This window comes from Rana temporaria, chromosome 6, assembly GCF_905171775.1.
Source record: "Rana temporaria chromosome 6, aRanTem1.1, whole genome shotgun sequence".
Classification (NCBI taxonomy): domain Eukaryota; kingdom Metazoa; phylum Chordata; class Amphibia; order Anura; family Ranidae; genus Rana; species Rana temporaria.
Window position 1 is genome coordinate 194376843 of NC_053494.1, and position 17547 is coordinate 194394389.

A 17547-nucleotide genomic window follows, 5' to 3' on the forward strand; every position below is an offset into this window, starting at 1 on the left:
GATGAAAAAACACCTTGCAGTCACCGCCCCCCACCCGAGCCCCCGTTTTACTTACCTCAGCCCTGAATATCCAAGGGCGCGATCCCGCGTCGTTCTCCCCATGCCTGGTCGCTCAAATCCAATGACGCAGCCGCATGATGCCGATTGTATGGCACGGAGCATGCCCGCAAGCTAACCCCCTCAGGATAGAGATTCCCAGAGGGGGTTAGATCTTGCAGGGAGGAGCCGCGAGAGCCGCCTTGGGACCCCAGAAGAGGACGTTCAGGGCCACTCTGTGCAAAACAAACTGCACAGTGGAGGTAAGTATGAAATGTTTGTTATTTAAAAAAAAATTTAAACCTTTAGTGTCACTTTAAGCTGACCCCTTCTCTAAAAAAAGGTCACTTGCCTGGTTGTCATGCTGCATTAGCCTTTAGTAAATCAGCCCCAATGCTGGCAATAACATGTATTTAAAAGCCCCTTGTGGGCTGTTTAACCCTTTGCTATCCAGCTGCACTGCCTCCTAAAAGGTCAGCGGCCAACCTGCCATGGCAATGAACTCCGACAGCTCACCAGAGCCCACTCTCCGACGCAATCCTGCCTTCTTCTCGGCTAACATAAGGGGGCATCATTTATACTCGATGAGGGTCCTGCTAGACTTCAGATCCAGAGCAATCCATGAATCACTCTTTGTGGATACTGCTCATTTACTGGTTAATGCTGAATCATCTATTATGTTGCTCCGGTTCCCTTCCCAAAAAGCTTATTAATCCTTCAGCCCACCAAGCACAGTCAGAGGCAGCTAGATGGCAAGCAGCCCCCCTTCCCCCCACCCTTCTGCTTCTTCTATAGCTAATTACATAGCTGCTTTTTTTTTTCTTTGCATTTGCACCACATCTCTTTGCAAGAGGACCGTATAGATAAAATAGCATCTGACGTGAAAAAAAAAAAAAATAGAAGTGGGATGTATCCAATGCCATTATTAAATGACTAGATAGAAAACAGCTTCTTCTTTTTTTTTTGCTGTAGATGGATGTGAAGTGACACAGGAGGAGGAAGCAGAAGAACAGAATTGTTCTATGCAGTCTTTTTAGGCTTATGTGCATCCCTCCTTGTGTGTTCAAACAGCTCTTTAGCCATTGATGGGGGTGATTTATGGGCAAGGATTGGGGTGTATGTGTTAGATTGTGTGATTAATCAGAAGATCCAATCCTACTGGCATCTCTTCGCTTCTCTCCCTTCTCTCGTTTTCTCTCTGCCCCTCTCTTGTGATGTAACATCAGACGTGTATTCTGCATTGAGGAGTCAAGACACACAGGCAGCTCGCACACACATACACACCTACAAGTCCTGCTGGAAGCAGGAGGGGGGGGAGAGAAAGCAGGCAGGCTGGCTTGCTTTAGCAGAAGAATTTCCATTGACATTTGTAAATTACACTAGACTCCAAGCTCGCTGAGTGTTGTGTGCAACCAGGCAGTCATCAGCAGTCTCTTTTCAATCCTTTTGCCTGCAACAATGTCTGAGTTCTTCCTAGCCTTGGTGGCTCTATCAGGATTACTGCCTATTGCCAAGGTGCTGAGTCTGGGTGCTGATGCAGGTAAGAAGTCTCTATCTCTTGACACAACTTCAAAGTTATCTTTATAGCTTCTTAGGATGGGGCTGATGCTCTTCAAAAAGGAGTGTGATTATTATTATTTTTTTAAATGTTTGCTATGCTTTGTGATGCTTAGGCAGTAAGAAAAGTAGAGTATTTAAAGAAGGGGCTACCGGGTGCTGCAGGATTCTTACCGGTTAAGGGTCTTAAATATGGACATTTAGGGATGCATGGCTGATGTTGGCTTGGTTTCGGTTCACTAGAGACAGAAGGAATTTCAATCAGAAGCTGACTTATCAATCTTCTTACCTGAGCTTGCTGTAGTGCTATGATAGGTTTCACATGTAGATGGTAGCAAGTACCAAGGAAAAGGGTTTTTATAGCACATTATGGTCTGAGGCTTTATAGTTTTGTTCTGCAGAACCAACAATGCCTTATAAACTTGTGTCCTCGTGATATCTCTCTCTCTCTCGCTCAAGCGTCTGTAATTGTGTAGGATGAAAAAAAGACCCCCTTTTTTTTAAGACTGTGATTTTAGCTATGGATCTTTTAAGAGAACCAATGTCAATCAATAAGCTGTCAACATAGCGGCAACGGAGAGCTGTGCTGCTGTAATAACTGTGTTCGATTTGGAACTTTTGCTGCCCTCCATGCGGAGGCAACTGCAGGCATTTAAGAATGGTAGCGAGGTTCTGAGTTATAAAACATTATGTTGTCTTCTTTCTCCTGTTTCTTTCAAGTTGATCTGGTGAAATGGCTGGGTGAGGTTTATCGTTTTTGGCAGGGGATGAATTACAAGCCTGGCTCAGGGCATATTTTTACCCTACAGAAAAAAAAAATATATAAAAGGATATTAATGCATGCATGTCTAATGTGTTCAGTGGCATATGCTACACCTTATGGTAAAACATACGGGGAGGTTATTTGACAGTGCAGACTCGCTAACGAAATTCTTAACTTGTCCATTAATATGCATTATTTCAACTTGGAAAAATCCCTTTCGGGATTCGGTAATCTGAAAAATGAAAATGCAGTATGTAAAATAGACTCGTGATGGTAGGGGCTCTTGTATCATATTGTGCCTCCATGTAATGCATATATCATTACATTATCAGGGCTTAAATATTTAGAGAGTGCACACACTGGTGAGGTTACCCTCCCTTTTGTTAACCAATCAAATTTCATCTTAGTGTCATTAGAACAATAAAATATGATTTTTGCTTGGTTGCCCCTGCTTGGTTCCTATTTACCTTATAAATTGGGTGCTATAGAATATGGAAGTGCATTGACACACATGAGTGACATGTTTTGTCCTTAGAGACCTCGTGGTCTCCCTTTGAAAGATTTCATTGCCTTATATTGCTGGATTTACAAATCTGCCATACCTCCCTCCGTCAGCATCTCTAAGAACATCACAGCAGCTTTATATTTAAACTACTGCGAGTGAGCAACTATCAGTGGTATTGCCTTTTGCAGAACTGCATATCCAAGTATTAAAACAATCTACGGTGTAATGGTGCATATCATTGCATGGCCTGTTTGAAAGGAATTTGTCCAAAATTCAGAGAGTCTTTTAAAAGAATCTTCCTCATTATCTCACACTGTCCTTTTCTCATTAGGAGACTGTATGGACACAGAGACGTCTAAGCCTCATTCAGCATGCACCATATGGCATTTGGGTTCTTTAGGTGACATTGTTATGTTTCCGACACCCAGGGTCCAAGCACATTCCTGCTCCAAGTAATATCGGAGTATTTGTCAGAGGAAGATAGGTTACCAAGGTGATTTGTACAAATGTCTCGCCGAAGAGCTTCTAAGTTGCCTTCTGCGTTTCGCCAGATTAGTTAATACCTTCTTGTTAGTTTGCCGGCTAAAAAAAACCTGCCTCTAAATATATTTCTCACAACTCAACTTGCTTGGAAATGATCCCGGGGCATCGTGCTTCATATATTTATGCTGCTTTGCAGAAAGTTCCATGAGTCATTTATCCGTTGATAAAGTCAGCTTTGTTTTGGGCACATTAGACGTCAAAAAAACAAACAAAAAACATACACATCGCCCTCAGTGTCGGAACATGGTTAGACGCAGGTGTGGCTTCTCCACATAAATTAATATAATTGAAAGGTAAACCGGAATGAGTCTATTTTACATCTCTACAGTGTTTGGCCCAAGATTAATGAGTCCTTTGGAGTCATATGGCACTTTGAAAAATATGCTCTTCAGTGTTGGTGTTTTCATTCAGGGGCTGTGATCTTTGCATGGCAATTAGTATGTGAACAGAATGTCAATGGAAATGTATTCAAATATCCCAGACATCTCAATACCTCACCAGTGAGCGCAAGTGAGAATTAAGCTATGCCATATCATAGATGTTATTGCAACACAAGGGTCAAGTTTGGTCTTTGATTGTGAATATGGGTCATGTGGTGTGGTCTTTGCCTAAAACATGAAGTTGAAATATATTGGACCAACCAGCCATCCCTAGAGTTACCACTGGAGGCCAACCAATTTTAATGCAAGATAATATTATTGTGTTATCATTGTACTGTTAAATTATAATACATTACATTATAATACATTTATAAAAAAGGTCCTTGATTTAAACCCTTAACTAAAATGAAGGAGGTTCATTGTTGACAAGGGTCAAGTTAGGTCTTTTATTGTGAATATGGGTCATGCAGTGCAGTCTTTACCTAAAACAGGGTGCTGACATATATTGGACCCACCCGCCCTCCCAAGAGATACCACTGGAGGCCAACCGATTTTAACACAAGATAGTATTATTGTGTTATTGTACTTTTAAATGATAATACATTTATAAAAAAGGTCCTTGATTTAAACCCTTAACTAAAACTGAAGGAGGTTCATTGTTAACAAGGGTCAGGTTTTGTCTTTAATGTTGAAAATCGGTCATGTGGTGTGATCTTTGCCTAAACCATGATGTTGAAATATATTGGACCCACCAGCCCTCCCAGAGTTACCACTAAAGCCCAACCAATTTTAACGCAAGATAATATTATTGTGTTGTAATGTAATTATAATTTAACAGTACAATGATATTATAATAGATTTATAAAAAGGTCCTTGATTTAAACCCTTAACTAAAAATGAAGGAGGTTCATTGTTTACAAGGGTCAAGTTTGGTCTTTAATTGGGAATATGGGTCATGTGGTGTGGTCTTTACCTAAAACCCAGTGTTGAAATATATTGGACCCACCAGCCCTCCCAAGAGTCACCACTGGAGGCCAACCAATTTTAACGCGAGATAATATTATTGTGTTATCACTGTACTGATTACCCTTGTTAAATTATAATGCATTTATAAAAATATAAAGGAGGTTTATTGTTGATAGTTAAATGTAATAACATCCAAATGTTCAAGTGTTAAAACAAGCACAAAAAAATATGTTTTGCTTGTGCTTTTATGCACATGATGTTAACCTTTGGTACATAGCCATAGCAGAAAAAAGTTTCCCTGGTTTGCTGAAATGAGCAGTAAGAACAGACTGATCTCATTCCAGTTCACACTGTTTGTTGCCCTCTCTATGTGACATACTTCCTTCTGCCTATCCCTTAATCTCTTATGGTGATTGTAGCCGTATTAATGCACAAATGTGACAACACAGTTGAGTACTGTTAGAGATTATTAGGGCCAGATCAAGGAGTGGGTGGAAGGGTCGGTTGCCCTTGGCACAATGGTTTATTGTAGGGATGTGGGCACCTTCCTTGTGTTACAAGGCTGACAGGAGTAGTGGCAGCGGCAGTGTTGGTTGCCCTCTCTGTGTGACTTACTTCCTTCTGCCTTTCCCTTAACCTCTTAAGGTGATTGTAAACGTATTAGTGCACAATTGTGACAACACAGATGAGTACTGTAGTGATAATCATGGCAAGGGGTGGGTGGGAGGGGCGGCTGCCTTGGGCACAATGGTTTATTGTAGTGATGGGGGTGCCTTCCTTCTGTTACAAGGCTGACAGGAGTAGTGGCAGCAGCAGTGATTTTGACAAGCGAGTGACTGCTGAGCGTAGGATCCCCTAAGCTTGCACATCGTGTGGGTAGGGGGTGAACAGTTTGGCATCTTTGCCCTGGGCACTGGATGACCTTGTCCCGGGTATGCTGATAATATTTTTTTGCCCTAACCATTACATTTTCAGGACAAGCTTTCAAAGCCTACCCCCATTTGTTTAAGGTCTTCAAAGGGGAGTTCTGTTTGGACCTTAGAAGAAGGGGTTAGGCCCTGAAAGCTTGTTTTGAAAATGTAACTGTTAGTGCATATAAAAAAAAGTATATCAACTGTGTTGCTGCCTTAATCTCTTACAAGGTATTACTGCTGTCGGCAAAGATAGCAAGTTGTGAGGATAGTGATTGACAGGCATGAAGAGGGGCAGAAACATAGGCAAGAGGAGGTGGTATATGCAATCTTTCGAAGTCTATTGAAGTTCTCTCGGAATGAATTGGAGGAAAAAACTGCAAATAATCTACTTGTTTAATAAGAAACTATCCAAGTACAGTCAACTTTTGTTGCAATGAAAAAAAGCTTAGTAAGGCTTCCATTGTTATCTTATGTGTGGATCTTCCAGTAGATTGTTGGTGGGGAGTACGTTATGGAATAGGGACATCAGGTTTTTGGGATTTGGACGGCTTCACAATTGTGCTTACGTTTTTTTTTTAATTATTTCTTTGATAACTTGATGTAATTAAAGCAGATTTTTGTGTATAAAGAGGTTTAAAATGTAACGTCTGCATTGAATCTAGTTTTAAACATCTTAAAATGTACTGTTTAATTACTGTCTTGCCAATTCGTATGTTAAGTACTGAATATGTATGGTTGAAAAGGAAACATATTAAACGTTGTTTTACATTTCTAATTGGCATGGTGCTACCCTATAATTTTATATGTCATGACTAGAATGTTGTAATGATTTATTACTACATGGCTCTAAGATAATTATTAATGTAATGCTATGTAAGGGGGCAGACTTATTGAATGAATGGATTCTCTTAGTGATGTTATGTCCTCTGTGTTATGCACAACGACCGATATATATGAGGAAATAAAAAAATAATTGGGTTCTTTTTTTTTCTGATCTCTCCTGCTTATCCATCTCATGAATGCAGCGTGCTAATAAATCTTGCTGTATCTATGTGTTATTTTAGTTCCCACCACTAGGGGTCTACTTGTAATGAGATAATCTTGCTTTCTGCATTATTAGTTTGTTTATTATTTGTAATAATAGAGATTTTTTTTTTTAAATGGGTGGTATTCTTTAAAAGGACTTTGTGAGCTATGCTAATTATTCATTTCTATAATATAAAACAATATTTCATAGATCTATTCTTATCATAGACGCTTCTCTATAAACTCTATACAGTATGTGGCAAATCAGGTTGCCGCAAACAAGATGCAGATGACATGCATTTTAACTCTTTCAGCAAGAAATACCCTTCTTTCTCATCATCTGCAATAAAGTATTCACAATAAGCATGCAAGATTGCATCTAATTAGACAAAAATCCTCACTAAAGCATTTTTAAGTATAAAAAAAAATAAAAGATCATTGGGGCTTGTAATGTTCTATCTATCTATCTATCTATCTATCTATCTATCTATCTATCTATCTATCTATCTATCTATCTATCTACCTACCTACCTACCTATCTATCTATCTATCTATCTATCTATCTATCTATCTATCTATCTATCTATCTTTATATATATATATATATATATATATATATATATACACACACACTGGGCTAGATTCATAAAGCCCTCTGTAAGTTTGTGCGGGTGTAGCGTATCTGAGATACGCTACGCCGCCGTAACTTATTGAGGCTGGGGCTGGATTCACAAAGAACCTGCGCCCTAAGTTACGGCGGCGTAGCGTAAATCTCTCGGCATAAGCGCGCCAAATTCAAATTGAGAAGAGGTGGGCGTGTTTTATGTAAATAAAACATGACCCCACGTAAATTACGTCTCTAGCGAACGGCGCATGTGCTGTCCGTGAACGTATCCCAGTGCGCATGCTCCTAATCATTTTGCAATTAGTCAATGCTTTCGACGTGAACGTAATTTACTCAAAGCCCTATTCGCAAACGACTTACGCAAACGACGTAAAATTTGAAAATTCGACGCGGGAACGACGCCCATACTTAACATTGGCTATGCCTCATATCGCAGGAGTAATGTTACGCCAGAAAAAGCCTTACGCAAACGACGTAAAAAAAAATCCGCCGGGCGCACGTACGTTTCTGAATCGGCGTATCCAGCTCATTTGCATATTCTACGGCGGAAATCGACGGATGCGCCACCTAGCGGCCAGCGTAAATATGCAACTAAGATACGACGGTGTAAGAGACTTACGCCAGTTGGATCTTAGCCTAATTTCGGCGTATCTTGCTTTCTGAATACAGAAAGAAGATACGCCGGCGCAGCTTTGAATTTACGCGGCGTATCTATAGATACGCCGGCGTAAATTCTTGCTGAATCTAGCCCACCCTATATACACTGACACTAATTATCTATCTATCTATCTATCTATCTATCTATCTATCTATCTATCTATCTATCTATCTATCTATCTATCTATCTATCTATCTATCTAGATATATCTATATTCACACACTGTATATATGCAGTTGATTAATCGATCTATATATATAACAAATAGGACCCAGTTACCATATATAAAGCAATACCTTTTTTTTGAATACATGTAGATTTTTGTCTAAGCAGTCCCTTTAAAAATAAAATGATATCCCGACCTGCTGCACTAAGCTATAAAATATTGTCTGTGAAATGAATTGTGGATATTCAGTAACTGAAATCCTTAGATTGTATATCTCAGTTAAGGTCTGCTGACATTTGTGTATCCTTTATGGATCAGGGAACATAAAAAAGCAAGTTACCTTTGCATAAAAGAAATAGTAAAACCATGAAGAAATGTGAACTAAAATGTTACTACAGCTCTTCAGAAACTGAGACATTTGGCCCCGCATGTGCATAGATATTAAAGTTGAACTTTGGAATAAGTAAACATGATCCAAATACAAGAGTCATGTGCATTCTTCCTTGAATCTTAGTATACTTTTTGTATTTCTTCCAGACAGGGCTTTTTTTCAGGGGGAACTTGGGGGAACTCAGTTCCACCACCTCTGGCTCAGACCCTTTGGTGCCTGCTCACCACAATCACTTGTAAACACAGAAGTCTGGTTTCTGTTTTTACAAGTGACAGCTCTGCACTCTGTGTTTAACCCACTGAACTCTACACTCTGTATGTAATGCAATCCTGGTATTTAATGCACCTTTAAGACCCTTCTACTGTTTGTGAAATTTGAATAGGGTCGTGGTTGAGTTCCTGCACCTATTTTTTTTGAGAAAAAAAGCTCTGCTTCCAGATCTGTGCAGTAACCCCGTGTGAGACTTTTTCCCTCTGTATAGGAGCTTCCTGTAATAAAGACCACTGACTGCTGCTCTCTCTCCTTCTGCAGGGGGACTAGTCTTGTCTCCGCCCCTTCCTGTAGTTTTCTGCAGAGGGTGGGGTATTCTAGGTCCCTTCCATAGGCCTGCGCACAGGGTATGCCAGGTGTGCCTGGGCACACCCTAATCACCCTGTGTGGTGCAGATTCCCCCATTTAGCCCTTGATATTTCACCATGCCACCCTAAAATTGTAAAAAAAAATAATAATAAAAAATAACTACTGACACTGTCCACTGCCCTACTGACCAATCTCTGCCCTACGGGCACCGTCTAATTCTCTATTGACGCTGTTAGTATATATACACATGCACATATACGCATGTGTGTTTTGAGTTTTCGGGTGCACACCGTAATGCAATTGGCTGTGCACACCTATGGTCCCTTCCACAGCTCTATGTACTGTACAGCACAGTGATGATGTTACCACTACTTTTACAACGTAATAATTAAGTTTACATAGACATGTTGATTTCTATCATGTGCAGCTATTGAAGAATACAGTTACTATAGTATGTCTTGATGTGTTTTTTAAGGCTAAAAGATACCACTTTAAAGCTGCTTCTGCTGTCTTTTATTGTTATTAAGACAAGGACAATAAGCTGTGTGTGGCCAAAATTAATAGAGTAACTCACAGGTCTTGTCTTGTCAACATTTTGATGAAGATCAGTCCATCTTTTTCAAGACTTGAGAAAGATGGACTGAGCTTCATCGAAATGTTGACAATAAAAATGCTGCTGTTTTTGATCTTCCTCCTCTACAAGACCTGTGAGTGCCTCTAAACCAGACTTGGATTTATATGGATTTCTTTGGGTGAGCACCTGTGCATTTTCTTCAAACATAGAGTGCTGTGGCTACTCTTGGAACTATATAGTATATATATAACAGTATATATATACTGTCCATATTAGTTTCCGGTTGAGAGTGATGTTCTAATTTAAGGCCCCCTCCAACTAACTTCCTCCCTGAAACTCTAATGCCGTGTACACACGATCGTTTTTTTTTTTTCGATGAAAAAGAAAACCAACCGTGTGTGGGCCTCATCAGACTTTTTTCCATCGGTGTAAAAAAATAGAATACGTTTTAAATTTTTCAGATGAAAAACGATAGGAAATTCCGATCGTCTGTGTAGAATTCCATCGGAGAAAAATCCATGCATGCTCAGAATCAAGTCGACGCATCCTCGGAAGCATTGAACATAATTTTTTCTCGGCTCATCGTATTGTTTTACGTCACTGCGTTTTGGACGGTCGGAATTTAGTCTGATAGTGTGTAGGCAAGACTGATGAAAGTCCGCTTAATCAGAATTCCGACGAAAAATTACATCAGATTTTATTCCATCAGAAATCTGATTGTGTGTACACGGCATAACAATAACCCACTGAAACCCTAATACAATAATACACTAAAACAGTACAGCCCACTAAAACCTTACTACGCCCTCATTGACAGTAAGGCTACTTTCACACTGGGGCATTTGGGGGCGTCTTAACCCCCGCTATCTTCGAAAAAGGGTTAAAAAAAAGGGTTAAAATGCCCGCAAAGCGCTGCTGCGGCTCCTCTGCGGCGCTGCTCATTGATTTCAAGGGGCAGGGGAGCTGTAGGGGCGCCTCAAAATGCTGCTTGCAGGACTTTTTTTGCCATCCTGCCAGTGCACTGCTCCAGTGTGAACCCAACACTTATGCCCTGTACCCACAATAGGAATTTCCTATGGGCTAAAATCTGATGGAATTTTCTGTCAGAATTCCCTTCAAGCTGTCTTCCATCAGTCTTGCATACACACTGTCAGACTAAATTTCGACCATTCAAAACACAGTGACATAAAACACTACGATGAGCCGAGAAAAATTAAGTTGCGTCGACTTGATTCTGAGCATGCGCGTTTTTTTCTCCGTCAAAGTTACACACAGACGATCGGACTTTCCCTTAAGCCCTGTACACACGATCGGTTTGTCTGATGAAAACAGACCGATGGACTGTTTTCATCGGACAAACCGATAGTGTGGGCCCCATCGGTTTGTTTTCCATCGGTGAAAAAAAATAGATGTTTTCAATTTTTCCTATGGATAGAAAACCGATAGAAAAAAACAATCGTCTGTGTGGAAGTCCATCGGTCAAAAATCCACGCATGCTCAGAATCAAGTCGACGCATGCTGGGAAGCATTGAACTTCATTTTTTTCAGCACGTCGTTGTGTTTTACGTCACCGTGTTTTGGCACGATCAGATTTTTGACTGATGGTGTGTAGGCAAGACTGATGAAAGTCAGCTTCATTGGATATCCGACGAAAAAATCCATCGGATTAGATTCCATCAGATATCCGATCGTGTCTACAAGGCTATATGATTTTTTTTCCATCAGAAAAATATAAAACAAGTTTTATTTCCAAACTCCGCCGAAAAAAATATCCTATGGGGCCCACACACGAAAAATGGCATCAGACTTTTTTCGTCGGAAATTCCTATCGTATGTACAAGGCATTACCCTCACTGTTACATTCACACTAACACGTAACACGTAACCTCCTTGCAACTCTAAGGCCGGGTACTAACGAGCAAACATGTACGATGAAACCGGTCCGTCGGACCGTTTTCACCGTACATGTCTGTCAGAGGGCTTCTGTACGATGGCTGTACTAACCATCGTACAGAAGTCCACGCGTAAACAATACGCGGGGCGTGTCCACGTCGACGTGGCGTTGACGCGTCGACGTGGGCGGGCCTGCCATTTAAAGGCTTCCACGCATGCGTCGAAGTCATTTGACGCATGCGAGGGACGGCGGGCGCTCGGACATGTACGGTAGGTCTGTACTGACGACCGTACATGTCCGAGCGGGCAGGATTCCAGCGGACGGTTTTAAAACACGTCCAGGAATATTTGTCTGCTGGGAAAAGGCCCGGCGGGCAAATGTTTGCTGGAATTCGGCCCGCTCGCGCCTATACACGACCGAACATGTATGCTGAAACTGGTCCGCGGACCAGTTTCAGCGTACATATTTGGTCGTGTGTACGGGGCCTAACACTGACTTTCTCTAAAGCAAGCCTAACCTCTTGCCTGCATACTCACCTCTGCTGTGTTGGAATCATGTGTGCCAAAGCTTACCCTTCCTGTGCTGAAATATATATATATATATATTTATTTATTTTCAACACAGGAACGGTAAGATTTGGCTATATTATATACATATATAAATATGTGTATGTATATATATATATATATATATATATATATATATATATATATGTGTATATATTGTGACAGCTGCTTCTAAGTTAAGAAATAAACACAGAAAGATCAGTACATTGGTAACCGTAACAATCTGTTCTGAATCGTGTTACATTTGTAAAGTCTGGATGCCTTTGGATGTGTAAAATAAAATAAAATGTATTTGGAATTTCTTAAAAAAAAAAGAACTAGCAGTCCCAGCAGAGCTCCTGGCACAAAGCACACAATGCGTGTTTTGCCGGACGCTTGTCTTTAGGACGAAAATACCGTCTCATTTGGAGCATAGGAAGATGTCAGGTCTGGCCAAGTGAGAGAAGAAATGTTGACATAGGATTCAAACCAGCATTAGGCAAGGGAATTGGCTGGGCTATGCAGTGATTCATTGCACTGCCTGTAGGGTTATTGTAAACATACTAGACAGTGGGACTTTGATGTTCTGACTCTTGTTCAGTATGATTAATGCTTGTGTGTATTTTTGGGAGATTGTGCCAGGACAATTCTGAGGCATCAGTGCACCTTGGGCTTAAAAAAATAAAATATAGACAATGGGATACACTGTTTTCTGTAGGTCTGGAAAAGCAATTGTATCCTTATAGAAACTAAAAAACGTTAAGGGTAGCTGAAATGTTTAATAAACCACCACCCTCTGATCTTCGGCATCTAAAATGTTTTTGTCCATATAAACCACCCATTAAGACAAGCAACAATCTCAGTGCTGTCCCCTGGGGTGCCTGCTTTTAATTCCAGAGGCCAGGGTAGGTACTTAGATAAAATGAGAGGTATACGTTAACTGCATTAAACCCAATTACAACCAACAATGTTATTTTAGTTTTGGAACGGGGAAACTCTAGAGCAGTGGTTCTCAACCTTTCTAGTGCCGTGACCCCTTGATAAAATTTCCCAAGTTGTGGGGACCCCTAACAATAAAAAACAAATTTTAGTGTGGTTTGTCAGCAACCAAGGTAAGACAAGTAGTTTGCGTCCCTAACCCAGGGACATTTAGCGCTCCCCGAGTCCCTTCCACCTGTACAGTATTAAAACCCCTTTTGGTACATTTTAGGATGTACCACTCTTTTTCTTTGTTCTCCTTTCTTTCCCTTTTATCCCTCTCTATCCTAATTTCATGTTTTTTCCCCCCATCCCTCTCTAGCCGTCTTTCTTGTTCTTTCTCTTATTCTTTCTCTCCCTTTTTCTTTGTTCCTCTCCCTCTATTCCTCTCCCTTCCATGTATTCCCTATTTTGGTGGAATTGGGATCAGTGGCAGTGGCTGGTGGGGGGGGGGGTGGTATCAGTGGCAGCACTGGGGGGAGTTCTGATCAGCCAACTTGGATGCTCTTGATCAAGGTTATCTGCTGATCTGAGCACTGTAGTGGGGACTTTTAATGTTATAATCACAGGTAGTTTTATGCACTGTTCATCTGGCTTTACTGTGTCTCTGACTTTGCAGTGTCTTGCAGCAGTGACACCTATGCTGAAATCAGGAGATAGTCTCCTCCAGCCCCTCCCACTTCACATTCCTCATCAGTCAGCTGATCTCTAGTCTCTGCCCCCCAGCCATGCCATGAACGGAATGGGTGACTTTGAAGAAGCTGAGTGGGTGGCCACGGGCTCCAGGGACAGCCCTGCTGGGAGGCCGCGAGAAGCCTGGGAGAGCTGTGCGGGCTTCAGGAACAGCCAAGGATTTGGGGACCCCTGGCAAATTGTCATTCGACCCCCAAGGGGGTCCCGACCCCCAGGTTGAGAACCACTGCTCTAGAGCATGTGTTAATGTTGCATTGCTTTAAAGGGGGGATCTTTTTGAAGGGTGTCATAGGACAACAAAAAATGGCATACCTTTCAATTAGGTATTGAAGATCGAGTATCGGGTGAAGTTGGGTTTTTTCTGAATTCAGGTGAACTTTGCAGGTGAACTAACCGGCCTGTCTACCTACCCTCTGCAGTGAACCTCTGTCTGTGCCTGAAGTCATTCATTATGATGCACTGGTCCTCATCAACATAGGGAACCCCCCAGCAAGGCATCTTTCCATGTTGAGGGCATGTGGCTTGGTATGGTTCAGGAGGGGGACCACATGCTCACTGTCCTTCCCCCACCTCTTTCCGCCTATGGCCAGCCAGGGTACTTCAATGTGGTGTCAGGATCATTCACAATTTCAAATTTTTTTTTTCTTTGTTTAACTGTCTGGTGAACATCCCTTAAATTGAACTCTGGCGCATTGTGCTTATCACAACTCCCAACTTTCTTAATGAAGAGGGACACCTTTTAGCACAAAGTATGTAGGTGGAAGACATGTCACTGGCATGTTACACAAACCATGAAGAATTAATGTGCAAAAAAAGTTGTTGGTAGAACCAACAAGTGCTTTTTTTTCACCATTGTCAGCATTGGTTGTCTGACACTATAGCTTATAGCTGGCTCTGTATTCTTCACCTATAGCAGCCCTCTTTCTCATAAGGCAAGCAGGCCTACTGGTACTGGATTGCCCCCAGGTCTTATAAAAAAAAATGCTATAGTGCCTGGCTACCATGCTGGGGAAGATGCGAGCTAAGCTCAACAAACAAATACTTGCAGTCGGAAGACAAGCAGAGTGGTCCAATGGCAGTCTGAGTTCAAGGCAGACAAGAGAGTAGTCATGATCAAATCCTCAAATCCGTGGTCAAAAGGCAGGTCAGAGAGTAGTCCAAAGTCAAATCTGAGGTCGATAATAAGGGAATCCAAACTAGCAGGTAGGGCTGGGATCAGGCAAATGTCAAGGCATGGGCACAAGGCAGGCAAACGGAAGCTTGAATCAAGTGTTTAAAACTGTATGACAGGCATGACACTAATGCCGCGTACACACGATCATTTTTCGGCATGAAAAAAAAACAGTTTTTCAGCATGTAGAAAAAACTTTGTTTTTCCAACTTCATCATTAAAATGACGTTGCCCACACGCCATCGTTTTTAAAAAATGTTCTAGCAAAGCGCGGTGACGTACAACACGTACTATAAAGGGGAAGTTCCATTCGCCTTTGGGCTGCTTTAGCTGATTCCGTGTTAGTAAAATACGATTCGCGCTTTTCTGTCTGTTACAGCTTGATGAATGTGCTTACTCCATTATGAATGGTAGTTTTACCAAAACGAGCGCTCCCGTCCCATAACTTGCTTCTGAGCACGCGCAGGTTTTTTAACGTCGTTTTAGCCCACACACGATAATTTTTTACAGCCTGAAAAATGACATAGTTTAAAACGATGTTAGAAAATGCAGCATGTTCAAAAAAAATGTTTTCGTTTTTCAGAACCTGAAAAATTATGTGAAGCCCACACACGATCATTTTAAATGACATTTTTTAAAAACTAAGTTTTTTTCATGCTGAAAAATGATCGTGTGTACGTGGCATAAGGGCTTGACAGGGTTAAATCAGGTTTGGTCTCCACCCAGAGCCTGTGTCTACACCAAATATCCTGTAATAAGACCAAGGCTGCCAAGGAACAGGAGCTTTACACACTCCTGACAATCTCTATGTTTATTCTGGCTTTTAAAAATCACAACGGCAATTATTTAGAGGTTGGAGGAAAGGTTTAGTGTCGTATAACACCTTTTGTAGTTAAATATTACATTTTATAGAGCAGTCTATTCAGAGACTTAAAGAAGAAAAGATGGCCAGAGAACATGGATTCAAAAGAAGGACAGTTAAGAGCTATAAGAAATGGGCCGGGTACTCCACATTAGTATTGGGTCTTTAACTTCTTCTTATGCAGGTGGACAGACAGAAAAGGTCGTAAGGTAAAATCTCTCCAGTGGAGACATAGACAGCATTAAGACCTTCCTTACTCCAAGGATTACTTAATCCAAGACTAAAAAACTAATTGTTTTGGTCAGAGTCTAATGTTGTCAGTCATTTTAGGTTTCTTAGAGATGTCCTACATCATCTTTCATTGGCATTATGGCTCCCTCTACATGGGATTTTTTTTCCAAGGACAAAAAAAGAGAGAAGCTATTTTCAGTTCAGGTACAACAAACACTGACAATATATTTTATTAAAGTATCCTTCCTAGTAAACACTATGTCATTTATATTCAATTCCACATGGACAGATTTGGATTGATCTTCTGCACTGCGTGTGTGGGAGGGAAGGTGAGGGTAATGGATGCATACAGGTACAGATCTGATATGCCTCAATTCTTCACCTTGCCTAATCAGTACAGGAGCCGAGAACCATTATCCAGGGGAATCGCTGGCTCCTACACATTACTGAAAGGCAAGGCAGGGCAAAGACATGATAAACGCTCTTAACAGTGCTCATTATCTGTTGTGTTCTTTTGTGTCCAATCCATACAGGGTTTTGAATTATTCACTGAACCCTGTGAAAAATGTTCAAATGTTGCTTGTTGTTATGTGGGTGTTAATCGGTTTGTTGCCTTCAAACTGCTCTCTCACCTACAAAACACCATTGCAATGACAATAAATACTGACCCTGCATTACTCCCGGTGGGACTATAAAATACGTACAAAATATGATCTTGTCTTGTCAATATTTTTCTCAAACGTTGAGTGGTGTTTTAATGGCAGTTCAATACTGTCAATGATTTCTAATTTATCCCACCCATCATATAACCTGACCTTAATTCTAATGGTAACAGTAACGCAAAGACCCTTAATCCAAATTCAAAGCTCAACAGTCACTCTTAGCACTTAAAGGGGTTGTAAAGGTTCATGTTTTTTCACCTTAATACATCTTATGCATTAAGGTGAAAAAACATCCGATGATTACCGGCCCCCCCAAACCCCCCATTTTACTTACCTGAGCCCTGGAAAGTCCCACGTTGCGAACACCCTTAATCGTGGGCTTCTTGGCTCTTCAATAGGTAGATTGATAGCAGCGCAGCCATTGGCTCGCGCTGCTGTCAATCAAATCCAATAAAGCGGTCGCCGGCAGGCGGGGCCGAGTCCTGCAATTGGCGGCTATGGACGTCGAATGCAGGACTCAGTAGTCTTTCAAACGCAATTTGTTTGGAAAAATACACTTCACTGAATAAAAAAAACAAAACAGTAAAGTTAGCCCAATTTTATGGTATATTGTGAAAGAGGATGTTACACCGAATAAATAGATACCAAAGATGTTACGGTTAAAAATTGTGCACACTCGTGGAATGGCGACATTTTATAAATGTTTAACGGTTACCAGGTTATTGTTACAGAGCAGGTCTTTTCCTAGAATTATTGCTCATACTCTGACGATCGCTGCGATACCTCACATGTATGATTTGAACACCGTTTACATTTGCAGGCGCAACT

General features: G+C 41.1%; 1 protein-coding gene across 1 annotated transcript in view; it reads left to right on the forward strand.

Moving 5' to 3' along the window:
* Nucleotides 1-1056: 1056 nt before the first annotated feature.
* LRP1B (LDL receptor related protein 1B) overlaps nt 1057-17547 on the forward strand; it is a 1757966-nt gene continuing 1741475 nt past the window's right edge. The window contains exon 1 of the mRNA XM_040358043.1: nt 1057-1576. Within this exon, the coding sequence (XP_040213977.1) occupies nt 1495-1576 (82 nt within the window). The 5' untranslated portion in view covers nt 1057-1494. The remainder of the gene's footprint in view (nt 1577-17547) is intronic.